Genomic DNA, 19,236 nt, shown 5'->3' with positions numbered 1-19,236 from the left:
GGGCAGAGCTACACTGACTGGAGCCTGTAGGCCAAACCAGATATCTCGGGCGCCTCAAGTTTCCGGCTTGAGGCTTCAATGGAACGTTGGAGGTGCTTTTTATATATATAGATTATCCTAGACTCACTTATAAATTCCAGATCTATGCCCTTGTCAAGTAGTTCTTTTACCACTTGCATAGACTTCGCATGATTAGATCATCTCTAAGCTTATCAAGATTTCGAATTATTGCACAAGCGGTTTTTACTTTTTTACTTGATTACTGCAATTTATTATATTACAATATCAGTAAACAACAAAAAGTACCATCTTCAACTGATGCAGAATAATGGCTGCTAGCTTGATATATGGTTTAGGGAAAATGATAAAAGCCAGTCCTTTATTGGAAAATTTGTATTGGCTGTAAGTAGAATCCCACATTCAGTTTAAGATAGCCTGTCAAGTATATAAATCTGTCTATGGTCCGAATGCAGCTATAGTAGGGCAATTAATACCTCCTTTAGGTACAAGAGGACAGTTGAGAAGCGCAACAAATTTGACATTCCATCAACAAAGGAATTGAAATTGAAATCTGTTCAGGGTCCTAAAGTATGGAATAGATTACCACTATCTATCAGAACGATATCTAACTATAGTCTCTTTCGTAAGGTTTTAAAAACATATTTGTTCACTTTGTAGAATTAGGGTTGAAGACATATTAAAGATACAAATTATAATTTATATCTATATGAGATATTTACTCTTATTGTAAACTGCTTTAGGAAATATGCTGTATAGAAGAACCGTAATAGAATAGAACTGTCTAAAAACTCATGGCATTATTTTTAAAAATCTGAAAAAAAGTTGAGCTATTTAACACTGCACAGCTTTCAAAGTAGTTTTTCAGGTAGAACCGTGAACAGATTAACTAAAGCAACCGAAAGTATTCTAACAAGCAGAAACAGAAAACATCTAACACAAAGTGCCCTGTTTACATTTTTTAAATGATTTTGTATTTAAATTTGGCTTCATCCTGGGTTCTGTGATGTGATGATGGGTTTTATGTCTGACTGCTGGCAACTAGTTTTTATGTTAAAATGAATATGCTTCAGGAAGCCTTGGGTTGGGAGGTATTAAATATATTTTTATTATTTTCAACAGTGCTGGCCAGACAAATCCCACCTCCACAAATAAGATGCTTTCTGTATTACTTCTTGAAAAGATGCTTTCAGTATTACTACCTTTAAAGACAGAAAATATTATAACACAATACTTAATGCTTTGATAAAAGCAATACTTACACACATCAGTGGTTCCTCAGTCATTCTTCCCAGGTACTTCTTCTGCTGTTGCTTGTTTCCAGCAATAATAACTGGCATTTGCTAAGAAAAAGGATTATGCAGGTATCTAAAAGTTGCTCTATATTTTCAAAACCTGACAATTACCACCACATAGGCCCTCATTTACTAATGTAAGTTAGCATATTAATGTATGTTAACTGGGTAATATGCATTAATTCAAGTTAAGCACATACACAATAGTTAGTAAATAGGCTCCATTTAGAATAATGGGGCTTGTGTTATACATTGTGGGTTAAATTACATTAAGGACCCTGCCATGTTAGGCTCTATGCGTGCCCAACGAGCGCCAAAATGAACTTGCCGCCCGACTACCGTGTGCTTCTTGTGGTAATTTTATTTTTGGCGCACGTCCGCTATTCTCATCTGGAAAATATTTTTTATTTTTGGACGTGCATAGTGGACACGCGCCAAGTGGCATCTGATGCTCATAGGTCCTTACTGCGCAGATTCCTTACCACTAGGTCTATGGCTGGCAGTAAGATCAGTCACCCAAAATGGACACGCGGCAATTTTGATTTTGCCGCATATCCATTTTTGGCAAAAAATTTAAAAAATATTTTAAACTGCCAAGAGTGCAATAATATATTGTGAGAAAGGGGGTGGCAAACCGGAGGGGTGGTGGAGGAAAGGGCTATCTGTGCCCGCCAGGGATCAAAAGAAGAAAGAGTGGGACTATAAGAACTACAAGTCCCAGAAGCCCGAGCTGAGCAGGAAGCAGGAGTGGGAGGAGAAGTCCTCTCAGAGGGGGAAGGGGGAGGAGGTTGATTGGGAGATGAAGTCAGAGGGAGGGGATGAGGAACACCTGTGGGAGAAGGGAGTGGTGGAACAGATGGATTGGCAAGGGGGGAAGGGGGAGGGGAAACAGAAGAAATGGATATCTCAGCATTTGCTCAGGGCCATGAGGAGAGGAGAAAGAGGGCTGTGTGTACTGGATAACAAAAGGTATGAATTCTTTAACCCAGTGGGTGGTTGTCAGGAGTTAGTGCTGACAAATGAGGGAGGTGGGTCTCTAGGTGTAGCCAGTATGCAGTGCTAAACCTAGAGGAATTCATACCGTAGGGGAAACTTTGGAACTTTATAGTGGGGCTTGAGAAAAGCTGAACTGTGTGATAAGCATTTGATTCTGAATAGAGACTCTAAAGAAAGGGGCCTGTGCCAGGAACAGGTCCCGGTCCAGAGGCCTGGTCGGGGACTTAATAGCCGGACTGGAAAGAACCTAGGCGGCTAGTCTATGAGGAGGGGGACTCCACCAGGAAACAGATACGTGCCAGTAGCCGGTAGGGGTTGAACTAGGGGGTGGGCTACTGGCTGGAGAGAACACAACTGTGTAAGCCTGAGGGAGGTTTGCATAACTTGCAAGGATTGCAGACAGCACGGAGAGGTGCGGCTGGATGGTAGACAGCACGGAGAGGTGCAACTAGAGAGCAGACAGCCCGGAGGAGCAGGAGTCTGACAGTGGTGCGGCTGGAGTACAGACAGCACGGAGAGGTGCGGCTGGATTGTAGACAGCACGGAGAGGTGCAACTAGAGCGCAGACAGCCCGGAGAGGAGCAGGAGTCTGACAATATCTCAAAAACACTAAGTATCACTCCTTTTATACAGTCTATAGGTGGGCGCAAGACCTCGATCTAACATAAGAAATTTATATGAATAAAATAGCCTCAACAGCCCAGGGAACCTAACATTAGGACTCCACTGAAATGGCCAACATCATAGGCTCCTACCGCCTTCCGAAAAAATCACAGACATCAAAAAACTCCCACACTTAGGGAGAAAAAGATTCTGTGAGCAAAAAACGGAAAACGGAGTATCTTCCGATATCAAAAAGTGATAAAAGTCTATACACCCCTCTATAGAGAGTACTAATGGATGTAAGAAACCAGTGGGGTCCCTTGCTGTCGGGAAAGTTTGTAAGACATTGCGAGTGTGGAGGATTTTATATTAATACCCACTTTAAAAAAAATTGAACAAGAACAAATTGTATTCAACTTTATGACCGTCGTAAAAGTATGACTGGAGGAAACGAATTAGCAATTTGAAACACTTTCATCATTGCTACCTGGGAATCAGGACATAAAGACTTTGGAAGAGTCACAAATCAGCACTTTAAGCTAAGTTATTGATTTTTTGAATGTTTTGTTGCTGATGTATGCTGAATAGTAGACATTGCAATTGTGTTTCATCTTTCAATACCTTCCAGTTTTCATCTAGAGGGGTCCAGTAATGGATACTATAGTTTCTTACATCCATTAGTACTCTCTATAGAGGGGTGTATAGACTTTGATCACTTTTTGATATCGGAAGATACTCCGTTTTCCGTTTTTTGCTCACAGAATCTTTTTCTCCCTAAGTGTGGGAGTTTTTTGATGTCTGTAATTTTTTCGGAAGGCTTATGTTAGATCGAGGTCTTGCGCCCACCTATAGACTGTATAAAAGGAGTGATACTCATGTGTTTTTGAGATAAAAAATTTAAAAAAGCATTTTTGGTACGTAAGCTGAAAAATATTTCTGTGCGCGCCCAAAACCTGCGCCTACACTATTGCAAGCCACTTTTTACCATGGCTTAGTAAAAGGAGCCCTCTTTTATCAAACTGCACTAGCGATTACAGCGTGGCAATTCTGACGATGCCCATCCAAAGTGAATGGGCTTTGTCGACATTGCCGTGCCGGGAATCACTAGCATGGTTTGGTAAAAGAGGTCTTAACTTGTTTATGGAAGTTAGTGAGGCTCGTGATTTACTTACGGCAAGAGAATTTGCTAAAAAAGCAGTTTGCATCCCTGTGCATCCATATGCTAGTTCTTCTGTAATAAGGCAATCATCAAAAATTCCAAGTCCAAGACCACCTACCATATTAGAAAAAGATCACTGTAACTGAAACATGCGGTGCTTAACTCTAACAATGCTAAATAAAATAGACACAGAGCTCCATAATAAACATTTCTATTCAGCACACAAAGTATTTGACAAATAATTAATCCATACACAGAAAAGTTCACTCCATTTTCAACTGTTAAAGCTTCTGCCTCTGTCCAGAGGTAAAGTGTGATACAAGGTGAGGATTGAATCTCTCATGAAATAAGTGGAGGAACTGAGGAAGGGGGTAGTGAGTAGAGTGACACAGGGACAAAGTCTGTCCCCAACCCTACCCTGTTCTCGTAAGCTCTGACTCTGCTCCTTCAAGTTTTAATGAAAGAGCTCAGGCTCTACACACCAATTCTGCCTTGCCATAGATTCTGTGACTGGTTGCAGGATCCTGGCTATTGTGGAGTGGGTCCCTCAGTGATCACCCCACCCCTGAAGGGTGGCCTGGCATTTGAGTACCAGCACCTTTTTTGCTAGAAAAAATGCACTCTCACAAATATATTAAACGGAATCGTCCCTAGTACTGTTTGACAGCGTATCCTACTACTACTTACCATTTCTATAGCACTACAAGACATACGCAGCGCTGTACACCATACACAAAAAGACAGTCCCTGTGGAACTTCATTGGCTCCCTGAGCAAGCCAGGGTCCTGTTTGAATTTTCTTGTCTTGAGTACAAAATTATATGTGGTCTATCCCCACTTTACTTATAGATCCATTTTGTTTTTACAAGTAAAACTAGTTACCAGAATATTAGAACTTTTTACTTTTCCTTCCTTAAAAAATACGAGAAGAACTAGATTAATAGACACTCTTTTTTCATATCAAGTGGTTCACTTGTACAAGGCTATTAAAGATCTCTTAATGTCCAAAATTTCCTATAACCTGTTTCGTAAACAGATCAAAACTTACTTAGTTAAAAAAATTTGTGTTAAATCATGCTGAATAAAATATGTAGTTTAGGGATATTTTGTCTCTGTTAGGTTACACTCTTGTTATTCCTGAAAATGTCCAGTCTTCTTTAATTTATTGTTAATGTTAATGTTACTGACCCCTGAGGCACTCTGCTACTCACTGTCCTGTTCTCCAAGAAAATTCTATTTTCCACCAGCCTCTGTCTCCTGTTGTTCAAGCAGTTTTCAATCAAGTTCACCACTTTGGGTCCTAAGTTCAGCCCTCTCAGCTTATTCAAGAATCTTCTGTGAAGAACCATATCAAAGGCTTTGCTGCAATCTAAGTAGATTGCATCTAGTGCACGTCCTTAATCCAGCTCTTTAGTCATCCAGTCAAAGAAATTAGATTTGTTTGGCATGAATTTCCTTTGGTAAACCATGTTGTTTCAGATCCTACAACCCGTTGGATTCTAGAACATTAACTATCTTTTCCTTCAGCAGCGGCTCCATCATTTTTCCTACCACTGACATGAGACTTACTGGTCTGTAGTTTCCCACTTCTTCCCTGTCCCAACTTTTCTGAAGAAGGACCACTCATCTCTAATCTCATAGAACCTCTCCATCTCTAAAGATCTATTAAATAAATCCTTAAGAGGTCCCGCCAGGATTTCTCTGAGCTTCCTCAGTATCTGATGGACATGGACAGAGAAGAAATGCCAGATGGACCAGAAGACCTCTGGACTCTTTTGCCAGGAAGACAGAGGAAGGTGGAAACCAGAGACTGGGATCAAGATGATTAGAAAAATAAAATGCCCAGACAAGGTAGAGAAATGAATCGTATTTTCTGTTTATTGATTAGCTATGTTAGGTTTTGTAATGTACATATGCCAGAACTGGTGTTAGACCTGCCTGAGGCCCACTAGAAAAACCTCACTCATTGTCTTCAATCTCCAGCATAGCAGTGGTAAATCTACAATTCATTAACAGTCTTCAGAGGAGACATTGTTCCATAAATGTTGCTCAGAAAACTGCTAACATCCATTTTAATTCTTTTGGAGGGGTGCCACTGGACTACCAGGGCAACTGACCCTTCTTTGCTGCCTCAGACCTGGTGGTAAATTTCTCAAGTTGTGCTCACATTAGAACATCCTATGGACTTTTCTGTCTTTCTGCAGCTGTTTGTCTGGTACCAAGATTCAAGACCGTATGGAGAGATTGTCAAGAGTCAAGTCTACTTACTAGCACCCTGATGGCGAACCTATGACACGTGTGTCAGCACTGACACGCGTAGCCATTTTCGATGACACGTGGCGCCACCGCAGAGTGGTCCACCCTCCCTCCTCGCTCCTGGAAACTAACCTTAAAGCCTCCTTTCACGTCACAGCAAGCAGCAGCAGGGCAGGCCACTCCTTCCTTCCGTGTCCCGCCCTCGCCTGACATAACATCCGCGAGGGTGGAGCACAGAAGGAAGGAGGAGAGGTCTGCCCTGCTGCTGCTTGCTGCGACGTGAAAGGAGGCTTTAAGGTTAGTTCCGGGCCCGGTAGCGGGTGGAGGGGGGCCCCGGCGACCTCAGGTGGGCAGCGATCTCGGGTAGGGGGGGCCCGGGGGTGGTCCTAGTAGCAGTGATTTTTCTCGAAGTGACACACCACCCGAGTTATGCTCGGTTTTTTGGCGAATTTTGACACACCAAGCTCAAAAGGTTGCCCATCACTGTACTAGCATCTGATGCTGCTCATCCATGTTGGCACAAATGATACCGCTAGGTATCCCACTGAATGTAACTCAAGAGTAACTTCATGGTTCTGGGAAAGAGGGTGAAGTAGATACGTGTGCAGGAGGTGTTCTTGTTGATTCTCCTTGTCAAGGGTATAGACCAAAGCAGAGAAACTTGCACTCTTCAGATGGTGTCAGACTGTTTTGGTGTCCTGGACCATGGGATGATTTTCCAAGGGCTTTTGAGCAGAAATGGTGTCTATTAAAGAAGGGATGTTTCCAGAGCAGACTGGCTAACCTACTGAAGAGAGCTTTAAACTAGAATAATTGGGAATGGGTGAACAAAGCTCTCAGATAAGAAAAACTATAAAATACTTCTACATAAATGGGGAAAAAAATGGCAACGTGGAAAGCTGTGTATACTAATGCTCGTAAGTATAGGAAATAAGGTTCTGCATCTAGAAGTTGTGATAGAAGAAGCTGACTTGGATTTAATGGTGGTCATGGAGACGTGGTTCATGGAGAACCATAACTGGGATATAGTAAAACTGGGCTATGATCTATTCAGGAAGACTAAGGGCCCCTTTTACTAAGCTGCATAAGCATCTACGCACACCCAACGTGTGACAAAATTGACTTACCGCCCAACTACCACGTGGCTTTTGTGGTAATTTCATTTTTGGTGCGCGTCTGATACACGCATCTGAAAAATAATTTTTATTTTCTGGTACACGTAGCAGGCACGTGCCAAGTGGCATCTGATGCATGTAGGTCCTTACCACCCAAATTCTTTACCGCTAGGTCTATGGCTGGCGGTAAAGTCAGAGACCCAAAATGGACGCGCAGCAATTTTGATTTTGCCACATGTCCATTTTCTGGAAAAAAAAGAGGCCTTTTTTACAGGCACACTAAAAAATGTATTGTGCATGCCCAAAACCTGCGCCTACACTACCGCAAGCCAGTTTTCAGCGTGTCTTTGTAAAAGGATCCCCCAAGGTAAGAAGAAAAGGAGGAGTGTCATGTTATGTTAAAGATAATATTCAAGTGACAGAATTGCAGGACTTAAGGGATAAGGAAGAGGCACTGTGGCTTAATCTGGAAAGACGGAATGGAAAAAGCTATTTACACTATCCAGCTTATAATTGAAAAAGAAAAACGCCTATATTGCGACCCAAATCGGGAGATAGACGTTTATCTCACAAAAACGAATAAAGCGGTATAATCGAAAGCCGAATTTGGACGTTTTCAACTGCACTCTGTCGCGGATGCGGACAAAGTTGATGGGGGCGTGTCGAAGGCGTGGTGAAGGCGGAACTGGGGCGTGGTTATCGGGCGATCAGAGATGGGCGCCTTTCGCCGATAATGGAAGAAAAATATGCGTTTGTAGCGAGAATTTAGGGCACTTTTCCTGGACCCTGTTTTTTCACGAATAAGGCCCCAAAAAGTGACCTAAATGACCAGATTACCCCCAGAGGGAATCGGGGATGACCTCCCCTGACTCCCCCAGTGGTCACAAACCCCCTCCCACCACAAAAATATGCCGTTTCACAACTTTTTATGTTCACCTTCAAATGTCATACCCACCTCCCTGGCAGCAGTATGCAGGTCACTGGAGCAGTTATTAGGGGGTGCAGTGGATGTCAGGCAGGTAGACCCAGGCCCATCCCCCCCCCCCACCTGTTACACTTGTGCTGGTAAATGGAAGCCCTCCACACCGCCCCCAAACCCACTGTACCCACATGTAGGTGCCCCCCTTCACCCCTTAGGGCTATAGTAATGGTGTAGACTTGTGGACGGTGGGTTTTGAGGGGGATTTGGGGGGCTCAACACCCAAGGGAAGGGTGCTATGCACTTGGGCGCTCTTTTACCTTTTTTTTTGTTTTTGTAAAAGTGCCCCCTAGGGTGCCCGGTTGGTGTCCTGGCATGTGAGGGGGACCAGTGCACTACGACTCCTGGCCCCTCCCACGAACAAATGCCTTGGATTTATTCGTTTTTGAGCTGGGCGCTTTCATTTTCCATTATCACTGAAAAACAAAAATGCCCAGCTCACAAATTGTCGAATAAAACATGGACGTCTATTTTTTTTGAAAATACGGTTCGGTCCGCCCCTTCACGGACCCGTTCTCGGAGATAAACGCCCATGGAGATAGACGTTTTTGTTCAATTATGCCCCTCTGTGTTATACAGCCCTCCTTCATAGGCAGAAGAGAACAGAGATTTATAGAAGACATTCACAAAATAGATATGAAACAGGAAGTACTATCAATAGGTGATTTCAATATTTGGATGTTGATTGGGGCAACCGTGTTGCAAGGTCACCCCGACATAAGATACCTATATTCTCTACAGAAAGAACTGTTCCAGTGGCTGGTAATGGGACCCACATGGGATAGAGCCATATTGGATCTAATACATATGAATGGAAAGAGTCTTTCTGATGTTTTAGTGGGTGATTATGTGGCATTCAGTGACCTAGTGGTTAGAGTGGTGGACTTTGGTCCTGGGGAACCGGGTTCGATTCCCACTGCAGGCACAGGCAGCTCCTTGTGACTCTGGGCAAGTACTACTACTACTACTACTATTTAGCATTTCTATAGTGCTACAAGGTGTACGCAGCGCTGCACAAACATAGAAGAAAGACAGTCCCTGCTCAAAGAGCTTACAATCTAATAGACAAAAAATAAATAAAGTAAGCAAATCAAATCAATTAATGTGAACGGGAAGGAAGAGAGGAGGGTAGGTGGAGGCGAACGGTTACAAGTGGTTACGAGTCACTTAACCCTCCATTGCCCCAGGTACAAATAAGTACCTGTATATAATGTGTAAGCCACATTGAGCCTGCCATGAGTGGGAAAGCACGGGGTACAAATGTAATAAAAAATAAATAAAAATCATTGGATGGTGAGATTCAATATTAAGACACACATGGAGGAGTTACACTGTGACAAGCAGAAGTTGAAGTTCTGCTCTTAGGCTCATGGTTCCTCTCCTGCAATCCCCATGAGCATTGGATCCCACCTATTTAACTGCAGTTGTTGGTGTGTGCCTTGAAGAGCTGGCAGTGACTATAGACTTGCAAATTCCCAGAATGGTGCTGGAGATTGCTGTAACAGGATAAAGAGGTAGCCAGAATGCAAAGATAGCTGAATCAGAAGACTCGTCCTCACTGGCAGTGCACTTAGCCTGAATGTAAGAAATAAGAGCAGAAGTCACTGCAGCAGTGGAGCAGGTCCTTGATTAAAAAAAAAAAAAAAAAAAAGGTTTCAGGTGATGTTTGACAATTTGGAGGCAATACACAGTAGAATGGAAGGCCTCCATCTGGAGATTGGAGCACATCAAGACATGGCACATGTAGCGGAGGAAGAACATGCCAGAATGTGAGACACTATGGTGCAGGTGGAAGAAAAAGTGGATGAACTGGAAAAAATTGCACCAGGCACAGCAATCTGCGGTTAGTTGGAATCTCAGAAACAGTGGTTTAAGAAGGACTCCATGGATTCCTCAAAAACATGGATTCAACAATGTCTTCAGCTGTCCAGCCAGACTGGCCTTTCTGATAGAGAGGGCACGTAGAGCAGGCCTCTGCAGGGAAACTAAGGACTGGCCATGTGTGGTGAGAGAAAGAGAGCAAGAAATTCTGTGTGATTTAAAGACGGACAGTCTGTACTCTTCGCATGTGGAGGCGCCTCCGGTTGAGTTTTGCCCGGGATTTGAAGCTAAGTACTCCAACTATTACCGAAGTGATTTACAGCTATTTGTTTTTTCTCGTTTTGCCATTTTTTCTCCCTTCCGTTTTACATTTGTCATCTTTATGCTTCTATATTGTTGACTATACTATCAATTTGGTCCAATATTTGAAAACATTTTTTCTAATACAATTTCTCTGTTTTTTTACTACAGATTGTTTGATGTATTTCACTCTGTAGGTTTTTTCAGAGAATTGTTGGCCCGTGATAAAAGCCTTATCAGGTGTGTCCACTGAGTTGGTACCCTGGGCTATTGAGGCCTCTTTATTCAAAATTATTGAGTACATGGACATTAGTGTGGTCACCCTATAGAGCTACTTAGAGCTTTTTTGCTTAGTTTCTGATATTTAAATTAAAACATCACCCACAAAACTGAGATACTACAGGCCGTATGAGCAGGGTGTCAGTTGGAACAAGCAGCAAATCTTATGCTTTCAGACTACTCAGCTAAGGTGTCACCATTGCAGAGGGGATTTTCGCTGAGGTACTCTTAGCTGTATGAGTGCAAAAAGAAATTTGTGCTACTTTATCCTGCAAAACAAAGTATTTTATCAGGACTTGACTCAACTCTTTAATACTGTGGACACTGCAAAGGAGTGACTCAGATCAACTGGAAAGTCAGTTAGGGTTGTACAACATGAGAACTGAGAGTCTACTTGAGATAGCTGGTTGATGAAGGTGGGTGATGCGAGAATTGATACAACAGTGATAGTTCTAATCCTACTTTTGAGAGTCAAGGCATTAGAGGGCTGAACTAGGGCCCCTTTTACTAAAGCTTAGCGTGCACTAATTCTGTTTGCTATTGGCTTCTTAGCATTTAGTGCATGCTATGTTCCCTCTAAGCTGTGTAGGAGTCCTCCATCTCCATTCCTGCCAATGGCAGTGCTGTTTTCAATATCACATTTTTAATAGCGAAGGGCAGGCACGTTCTGCAGGACCTCAGAAGACCTGCCTGTCCCTAGTGATTGAAAACATGATATTGAAGCATCATTCCCCCCCCCCCCCCCCCCACCCGGCAGGAATAAGGCTAGAAGATTCTCACACAACTTACAGGAAATATTGGTCCAAAGATATAAAATGGGCTTCTTACCATACTAATGGAATTAGTGCGTGCTAAGCTTTAAGAACATAAACATAAGAACATTAGTAAAAAAGGCCCGTTCAGTTTTAAGGAAACGGGCGCTAGCAAAGTTTTCCTCGTAGTGTGTATGTTTGAGAGAGGTGTGTGTGTGAGAGTGACTGTTGAGAGAGAGAGAGTGACTGTGCGAGTGGTGTGTATATCAGAGAGAGAGTGAGATTGGGTGCGATTGTGTCTGTGAGAGAGTGTGTGTGTGTCAGAATGACAGTGTGTGCGAGTGCATATGTGAGATACAGCAAGACCGAGAGTTTGCTGAACCCCCTTCCCCTCCCCCTCTTCCACCCCGTCTGAGTTCCTGAAACCCTCCCACTTCTTCAACATGTGTGTTCCAGGACCCCCCCTGCCACTCTTCCCATCCCCCCTCTCCCCTTCCCACTCCGCCTCTCCCCCCTCTCCGAGTTCCAGGAACCCCCTCCCCCTCCTCCTCCCCTTCTTCCCCTCCCCCCTTCTTCCCATCCCCCTACCCCCTGATCCAGGACCCCCCTCCCTTCCAGTTGATTTCCAGGAATCCCCTCCCCCGTGTCGTTTCAGGACCCCCCTCTGTAGTTTTATGACCCCCTTCCCCCCCTGTGTCGGTCATGACCCCCCTCCCCCCCTCCTGCACGTTTTTACCTCCCACATGCTTCACACAGCCTCTTCTTTCGCTTCTGTTTCAGCTGCTCCTGTGGTCCTGCCCTCAAGGGCGGGACCACACAAACAAATAGCCAAAACAGAAGCAAAAGAAGGACCCCTTCCCCACCGTGTCATTCAGACCCCCCCTTCCCTCCCCTGTCATTTCAGGACCCACCTCCTGCATGTTTTTACCTCCTGCAAGCTTCACACAGCCTCTTCTTTCGCTTCTGTTTCAGCTGTTCCTGTAGTCCCGCCCTCAAGGGTGGGACCACATGAACAGCTGAAACAGAAGCGAAAGAAGGACCCCTTCTCCCCCCCCCCCCGTGTCATTCATGACCCCCCCTTCCCTCACCTGTCATTTCAGTACCTCCCTCCCACCTCCTGCACGGTTTTTACTCCTGCACTTTAGGGACGCCGCTTCACACAGCCTCTCTCTTATCTTCTGTGTAGCTGTTCGTGTGGCCCTCAAGTCGGGACCACACGAACAGCAGAAACAGAAGCGATTAGAAGAGGCTGTGTGATGCGGATGACGTCATGATCTACTGCGGAATTAGACCACGGAGCCACGGTCCCAGGCAGAGAGCACCGAACGTTGGAGGTCGAGAATTATATATAGGATAAGAATGGCAATACTGGTCAGACCAATGGTCCATCTAGCCCAGTATCTTGCTTCTGCAGTGGCCAATCCAGGTGGCAGAAACCCAATTAGTAGTACCATTCCATGCTACCAATCCCAGGGCAAGCAGTGGCTTCCTCGATGTCCATTTAATAACAAACTATGGACTTTACTTCCAGGGACTTGTCCAAACCTATTTTACACCCAGGTACGCTAACCCCCATTACCACATCCTCCAGCAACGAGTTCCAGAGCTTAACTATTCCTTGAGTGAAAAAATATTTCCTCCCATTTCTTTTAAAAGTATTTCCATGCAATTTCATTGAGTGTCCCGTTGTCTTTGTACTTTTTGAATGAGTGAAAAATCGATTCACCTCCACCTGCTCCACACCACTAAGGATTTTGTATACCTCAATCATATCCCCCCTCAGCAGTCTCTTTTCCCAAGCTGAAGAGCCTCTTTACCCTTTCCTCATATGAGAGGAGTTCCATCCCCTCAATCATTTTGGTCGCTCTTCTCATTCCGCTACATTCTTTTTGAGATACAGTGACCAGAATTGAACACAATACTCAAGGTGAGGTCGCACCATGGAGCAATACAGAAGTATTATAATATTTTTGGTTTTATTTTGCATCCCTCTCCTAAGATCCCCCTAGTTGTGTGGCCGGCTATCCCTTATGCAGTTAAGTATGATATTCAGCATGTAACCTCCTAAGAGGCTTATTTTCAAAGCACTTAGCCTCCCAAAGTTCCATAGAAACCTATGGAACTTAGCCTCCCAAAGTGCTTTGAAAATATGCCTCAAAGTTAACTGGACAAATCAAACTACATAAACTCAGTCCTATCTTTGTCCGGTTTCATTTAATCACTTAAGTGTTAACTTCAACCCTGGATTGTCCACAAAATCTCTGGCTACAGCGTTAATGGTTAGTGCTAATATTCTGTGGCACTAACCGGTTAAATGCCAGTGAATATCACCGGATGGCCCCACAAAAGCAATTTCACCAGGCATGAGCCTCTCCTGCCCAGTTAAATCACTTTGAATATTGACCCCATAATATCATCCGTTCATCCTGTAATATCAACTAGTTTATGTCCTCAGACAGAAGTAGAGAACAAGTATATTTTTAACTATTTTTCTTAAACCTAGAAATATCTCTGACTATATACAGACTTGCTGGCAATTTGCTCCACAACAGAGCACCTGCAATAGAGAATACTGCTTCCCTTGTTTTGGCAAAGTATAACCTTGCCAAAGATGGAAATGAAAGCTGTCTTGTCCCATTTGATCTCAATGCCCAGAGGGGCTGCAAAATTCAGTACCTCAGTCAATGACAAGGAAAGGGAGGGGGGAGGAGGGGATGGGACTTGATATACAGGCTTTCTGTGGTTAGGGTCAAAGTTGAACTTAAAATCTGAATTGAAGCCAGTGTAATTCAATGGAAGATGGAGTAATGTGCTCATATCGTGATAACCCAGTTGCTAACCTCACTGCTGCAATCTGAATAACATGTAACACTTTGCAACATGAATTGCGACATAATCAATAAAGCACTGAAAACATGATATTGAAGTATTCCCCCCCCCCCCCCCGACAGGAATAAGGTTGGAAGACTCTTGCAGAACTTAATGGGAATATTGGCCCAAAGATATAAAATGGGCTTCTTAGTATTTAGTGCATGCTAATGGAATTAACACATGCTAACCAATTAGCAACTGTTCTGAAATAGTCAGCAGGAAGCAGAAGTGTTTTTTTTTTTATTTTACTTTTGTATTACACTAGTCACTTGAGCGTGCATGGATTTAAACACTTTGATCTTTTTGTCATCAAAGGATATATGCTGCCCTCAATCTTTGGTCTACTAAATTTTGCCCTCTGATTGGAACCTTACTCTACCCTAGCCTCTGTAAAACATCCTCTGTCAGAGAACCCTCTAGCCAGAGAGGACTTTGGCCAATCTTCTGGTAACCTAAGCAGAATGATGTCATCCACTACCTGAAGCAAATGAAAAGTTTTAAATGACTAACAGAGCCCTACCTGAGAAAAGGAAGGGAGGGGAGGGCACTTCATTGAAATCTTAAGATTAGAAAAAAACCCTGTGCAATTAAGGATGGTAATTCCTCTTTAGGAAAAAGGTGGGTTATAAAAGAAACCTCCTCACTTTCAGACAAAAAGATCTCCTCTTCTAGACCTTCTAACTACTACTCTGCAGACATAACCTGAACTTCTCCCTTGGAAGGCAGCACTGACCCAAACTTCTCCAAGACCTGGTCCAAATCTCACTTAGGATGCTGTGCAGGATCCACTGTAGAAAGTTTTGGAGCTTTTGGATAAAGGCCAGACTGATGGGAATTAAGGATCTGATTTTTAGAGATACGTTCCAAGGTTTGCTGGTGAACTATAGACTCAGTAACTTTGGCCAGGAATTGGAGATTAGCTATTGGGTGGTAATTTGTGAGATCATCAGTAGGATGAGTAGGGTCCTTAGGTTTGGGGTGAACATATGCGGACTTCCAACTGTTGGGTCCACACCTGTGGACAGACTAAGAGAAACATGGAGTGGATGTAAGGGAGAAAAGTGCTCAGGAAACGTTTGACTAGATGAGATTGTTGTTTCAATGTCTGGATAAGCCTACCAAGCTGGGGAAGAGTTGGAAGACTGAAGGTAGCTAATACCTCACTGGTGTTGGAAGGTACACATGGTTCACTAGAGCTGGGAGTGGCAGAGGGAGACGTTGATGAAGTCAGTACTGAAGGCAACGGAGGTGCGTAGATTCAAAATGTTGTTTCAAAGTGCAAGGCTAGTGACTGAGCATCAGGACCGGTATCTGCATGATCTTGGAGCATACCAAAAAAATGGTAAAGTGATCTAAGAACTTGATAAAGTTTGGCTGTCGTAGGAGCCCTAGAGATTTGATTGGCATAATGGTCCTTTTTCCAGGATAGAAGGGTGGCTTTATAAGAATGTCTCTTATGGGTTGAGATGACATGCAGTTGGTTAATGACACTATTTCTGTTCAGCCTGGTGAAGCTGTTGATTTATTTGTCACTAGTAAAAAAGGCCCGTTTCTGAGAAATGAAACGGGTGCTAGCAAGGTTTTCCTCGGAGTGTGTATGTTTGAGAGAGTGTGTGTGAGATTGACTGTGTGAGAGAGAGGGGAATGTGCAAGAGTGTGTGTGTGTGTGTGTGTGTGTGTGTGTGTGTGACAGAGAGAGTGTGACTGGGTGCGAGTGTGTCTGTGATAGTGTATGTATGAGAATCAGAGTCTGTGCCAGGGGCCCATCACTCCCTCCTCCCTCTCAGTTCCAGGGTCTCCCTCCCCCTCCCTGTGCACCCCAGCTGACCTTGTTAATCACCCAGGGCAACCACTCCAGGTGCCTGAGAAAACAACTGTGGCAGGAGTTAATTGCTTTACTTGCAACTCTCTTTTCCTTTGTGTACTTGCTAAACCGGATATCTATGCCACCTCAAGTTTCCCGCTGGAGGCTTCAATTAGAACGTTGGAGGTGCCTTTTATATATAGAGATAGTTCTGTGGTATACCCCGGCCAAAACTGCCACTCTTAGATCTTTGGGGCCCTTTTAATAAGCTGCAGTAAGCACTAATGTGTGCTTACCACAGGCTAAAAAGCACTACAGCAGGGCGCACTCAGGTGTCCCATGGTAGTTTTCAGATTGGCGCACATCCCATATAAATACATTATTTTTTAGTGCTGGGGGTATATTTGGGGGTGGAGAGTAGGCGTGCCAGCCCGATCATTTGGTGCAGATACATTGCCACATGCTAACAGATTAGTGTGTGGTTAGCGCTGGAGCCCTTACCGCCTAGAAATAGGTGTCAGTAAGGGCTTCCGCACTAATGGCCACATGCTAATTGGGCCAACATAAATCAAGGGCCTTCAAGTTGAGATAACACTGGTCCTTTATTCATTGACCTGACATGGGCCGTGTTTCAGTGCCAGATGTCTGTGTCAGGGGGTCTAAATAAAGCAATAGTACAGAATAATTACACATGATAATTATCCCTGTACAATGGAACATTAAGGGCCCTGTTTACTAAGCCGTGCTCTAGCATGCTAACTTTTTTAATGTACAATAAAATTAGCACGTGCTAAAGCTAGAGACATCCATATGGGTGTCTCTAGCATTAGCACACACTAAAATGTGAGCACGCCCTACAGCATGACTAAGTAACAGCGGCCCTAAAAGATAAAGCTATGTGTCACCAAAATATACAGTAAAAAAACTTTTATACACAAATGCTTGTGAACAAACTATGTGGAGCTTATATAACTGAACATCAAATTCTTGACAAATACAGGAAAAATTAAAAATATCCACTTGTACGATTGCATAGTAAAACATAAAAGTGGTTAATAAAAAGTGAATTGAATAAATCCTTTGAATTACCAATCAGTGACAGAATATAAAAGAGGAGTGAAATAATGAGTTATGTCATGTGCACTAACCATTAATGGGGAAGAAATAGGAAATGCAGCATTTTACAGCTGCGTTAAAAGTGGCCTCAGCGCCTGTGAAACCTACACACTAGTCATAACGCAGGCCACTTTTGAGCTCAGCTTAGTAAAAAGGGCCCCCATACCTACTTTGTCACTCATTTTATGGAAATTTAAAATAAATATGGAAATGTGATTACCACAATTTCTTGGTATATGTGAATTCATCAGTCCAAGCTCCCAGGCCCTTTTTACGAGGGGAACAGGATACTAAAATGAGAGGTAGAAAAAAATATCTTTCATCAGCTAGAGCAATCGATGTACATTGAATTACAGTAATATAAAATGTTCGCAATTTACCTCGCCACTTTTGTCATATTGTGCAGCAACAGGAATAATTTCTTCTCTGGCGAATTTACGTTGCAGTTGCTTTGAAACTCTTTTTTGCTGATCAGTTAACTCTAAAAATAAGTTGTGTCAAACATTCAAAACACTTATACTGCTTACAAAAACAAATGTCATTATGTAATATTTAGCAAACAGAGGGCAGAGTTTGTTGTTTGGGATTAATGGTTAGAAAGGTAAGAATACAGCTCAAGTTCTATTACAAAAAAAAAACCTTCACACACAATGGCTCTTTGTAAAACAAAATAGAAACGTGAATTTATTCTTACTTGTTAATTTCTTTTCCTTGAGTCTTGGTAGACCAGTCCAGACCTATGGCTATGTCCTCTTACCAGCAGATGGAGATAGAAGCTTGTAGATTCCAGTGACATCACCAATACTAAGGAGTGCTGCAACCAAGAACCTTCCAGTATTCTAATGCCAAAGCTACTCACAGACCAAAAAAGTAAGGATAAAAATAACAAAAGAGAACCAAGGAAATGAAACCTGACTCAGAATGGATGTGTCTTAGAGCTATCTCTGCAGAACCCATTAACTCTCAAAACGTAATGTATTAATAGAAAACAATTTGCAATATATGTATACACACAAACAGCCCGACACAGGCGTGTTTCGCCCAACAGGGCTGCTTCAGGGGCTTACAATAGTCCTTCGCTATCAAATGTAAGGACAAATATGAAATGTCCTGCCTATAAATATAAAGAGGATCACTTAATCTGAAAAAAAAACAGCTGGATCAGAGATGCCAAAACATAAACTGCTGACTTGGAGTCAGTACTACAGTCTCATATCTCCGAAATTGCTGTAGTACTGACTCCATGTCAGCAGTTTAAGTGATCTTCTTATATTTTATAGGCAGGAATTTCATATTTGTCCTTACATTTGATAGCGAAGGACTATCGTATAGCCCCTGAAGCAGCCCTGTTGGGCGAAAACACGGCCTGTGTCGGGCTGTTTGTGTGTATACATATATTGCAATTTGTTTTCTATTAATAAATTATGTTTTGCTTGTTAACGATCTGCTCTGTTCATTTTTCCCATCTGGAGTTTGCAGACGTCTGCCTTTGTGCTTTCTTGAACACATAACCCTGCCCTGATCTGCACACAGGAGCTCCATTGCTGCCTACTGCTGTGCTAGACCGCTCCTCCTTAGCGCCCATTAGCCTTGCCCCTGATCTGGCACACAAGATGACTTCACAGACTAACCTCTATTTAACATTGCTACCTGCAGCATCCATTGCAATTGTTATTTGCTGCTGTGCTGGGTGCTTTGCTTTACCTGCTCTGTTATTCTGCTTTTCATGGCTCCATTGCTGCCTACTGCTGTGCTAGACTCACCCCTCCTCAGCACCCATTAGCCCCCACCCTGATCTGCTGCATACAAGGTGACATTACAGACTATCTCTATTTTAACCCTTGCACAGTGGTGCATGCCTAAGGAAACATAC

The 19,236-nt window shown here is 43.2% G+C and overlaps 1 protein-coding gene across 1 annotated transcript in view; it reads right to left on the bottom strand.

The window, feature by feature from the left end:
* LOC115471651 (medium-chain specific acyl-CoA dehydrogenase, mitochondrial-like) overlaps positions 1–19,236 on the bottom strand; it is a 78,054-nt gene that overhangs the window by 41,792 nt on the left and 17,026 nt on the right. The window contains exons 3-6 of the mRNA XM_030205400.1: positions 17,744–17,844; positions 17,584–17,653; positions 4,085–4,185; positions 1,281–1,361 (exon numbers count right to left, since the gene is read on the bottom strand). Of these exons, the coding sequence (XP_030061260.1) occupies positions 1,281–1,361; positions 4,085–4,185; positions 17,584–17,653; positions 17,744–17,844 (353 nt within the window). The remainder of the gene's footprint in view (positions 1–1,280; positions 1,362–4,084; positions 4,186–17,583; positions 17,654–17,743; positions 17,845–19,236) is intronic.

This window comes from Microcaecilia unicolor, chromosome 6 (genome assembly GCF_901765095.1).
Source record: "Microcaecilia unicolor chromosome 6, aMicUni1.1, whole genome shotgun sequence".
Lineage (NCBI taxonomy): Eukaryota > Metazoa > Chordata > Amphibia > Gymnophiona > Siphonopidae > Microcaecilia > Microcaecilia unicolor.
This window is presented reverse-complemented; position numbering and strand designations above follow the sequence as displayed.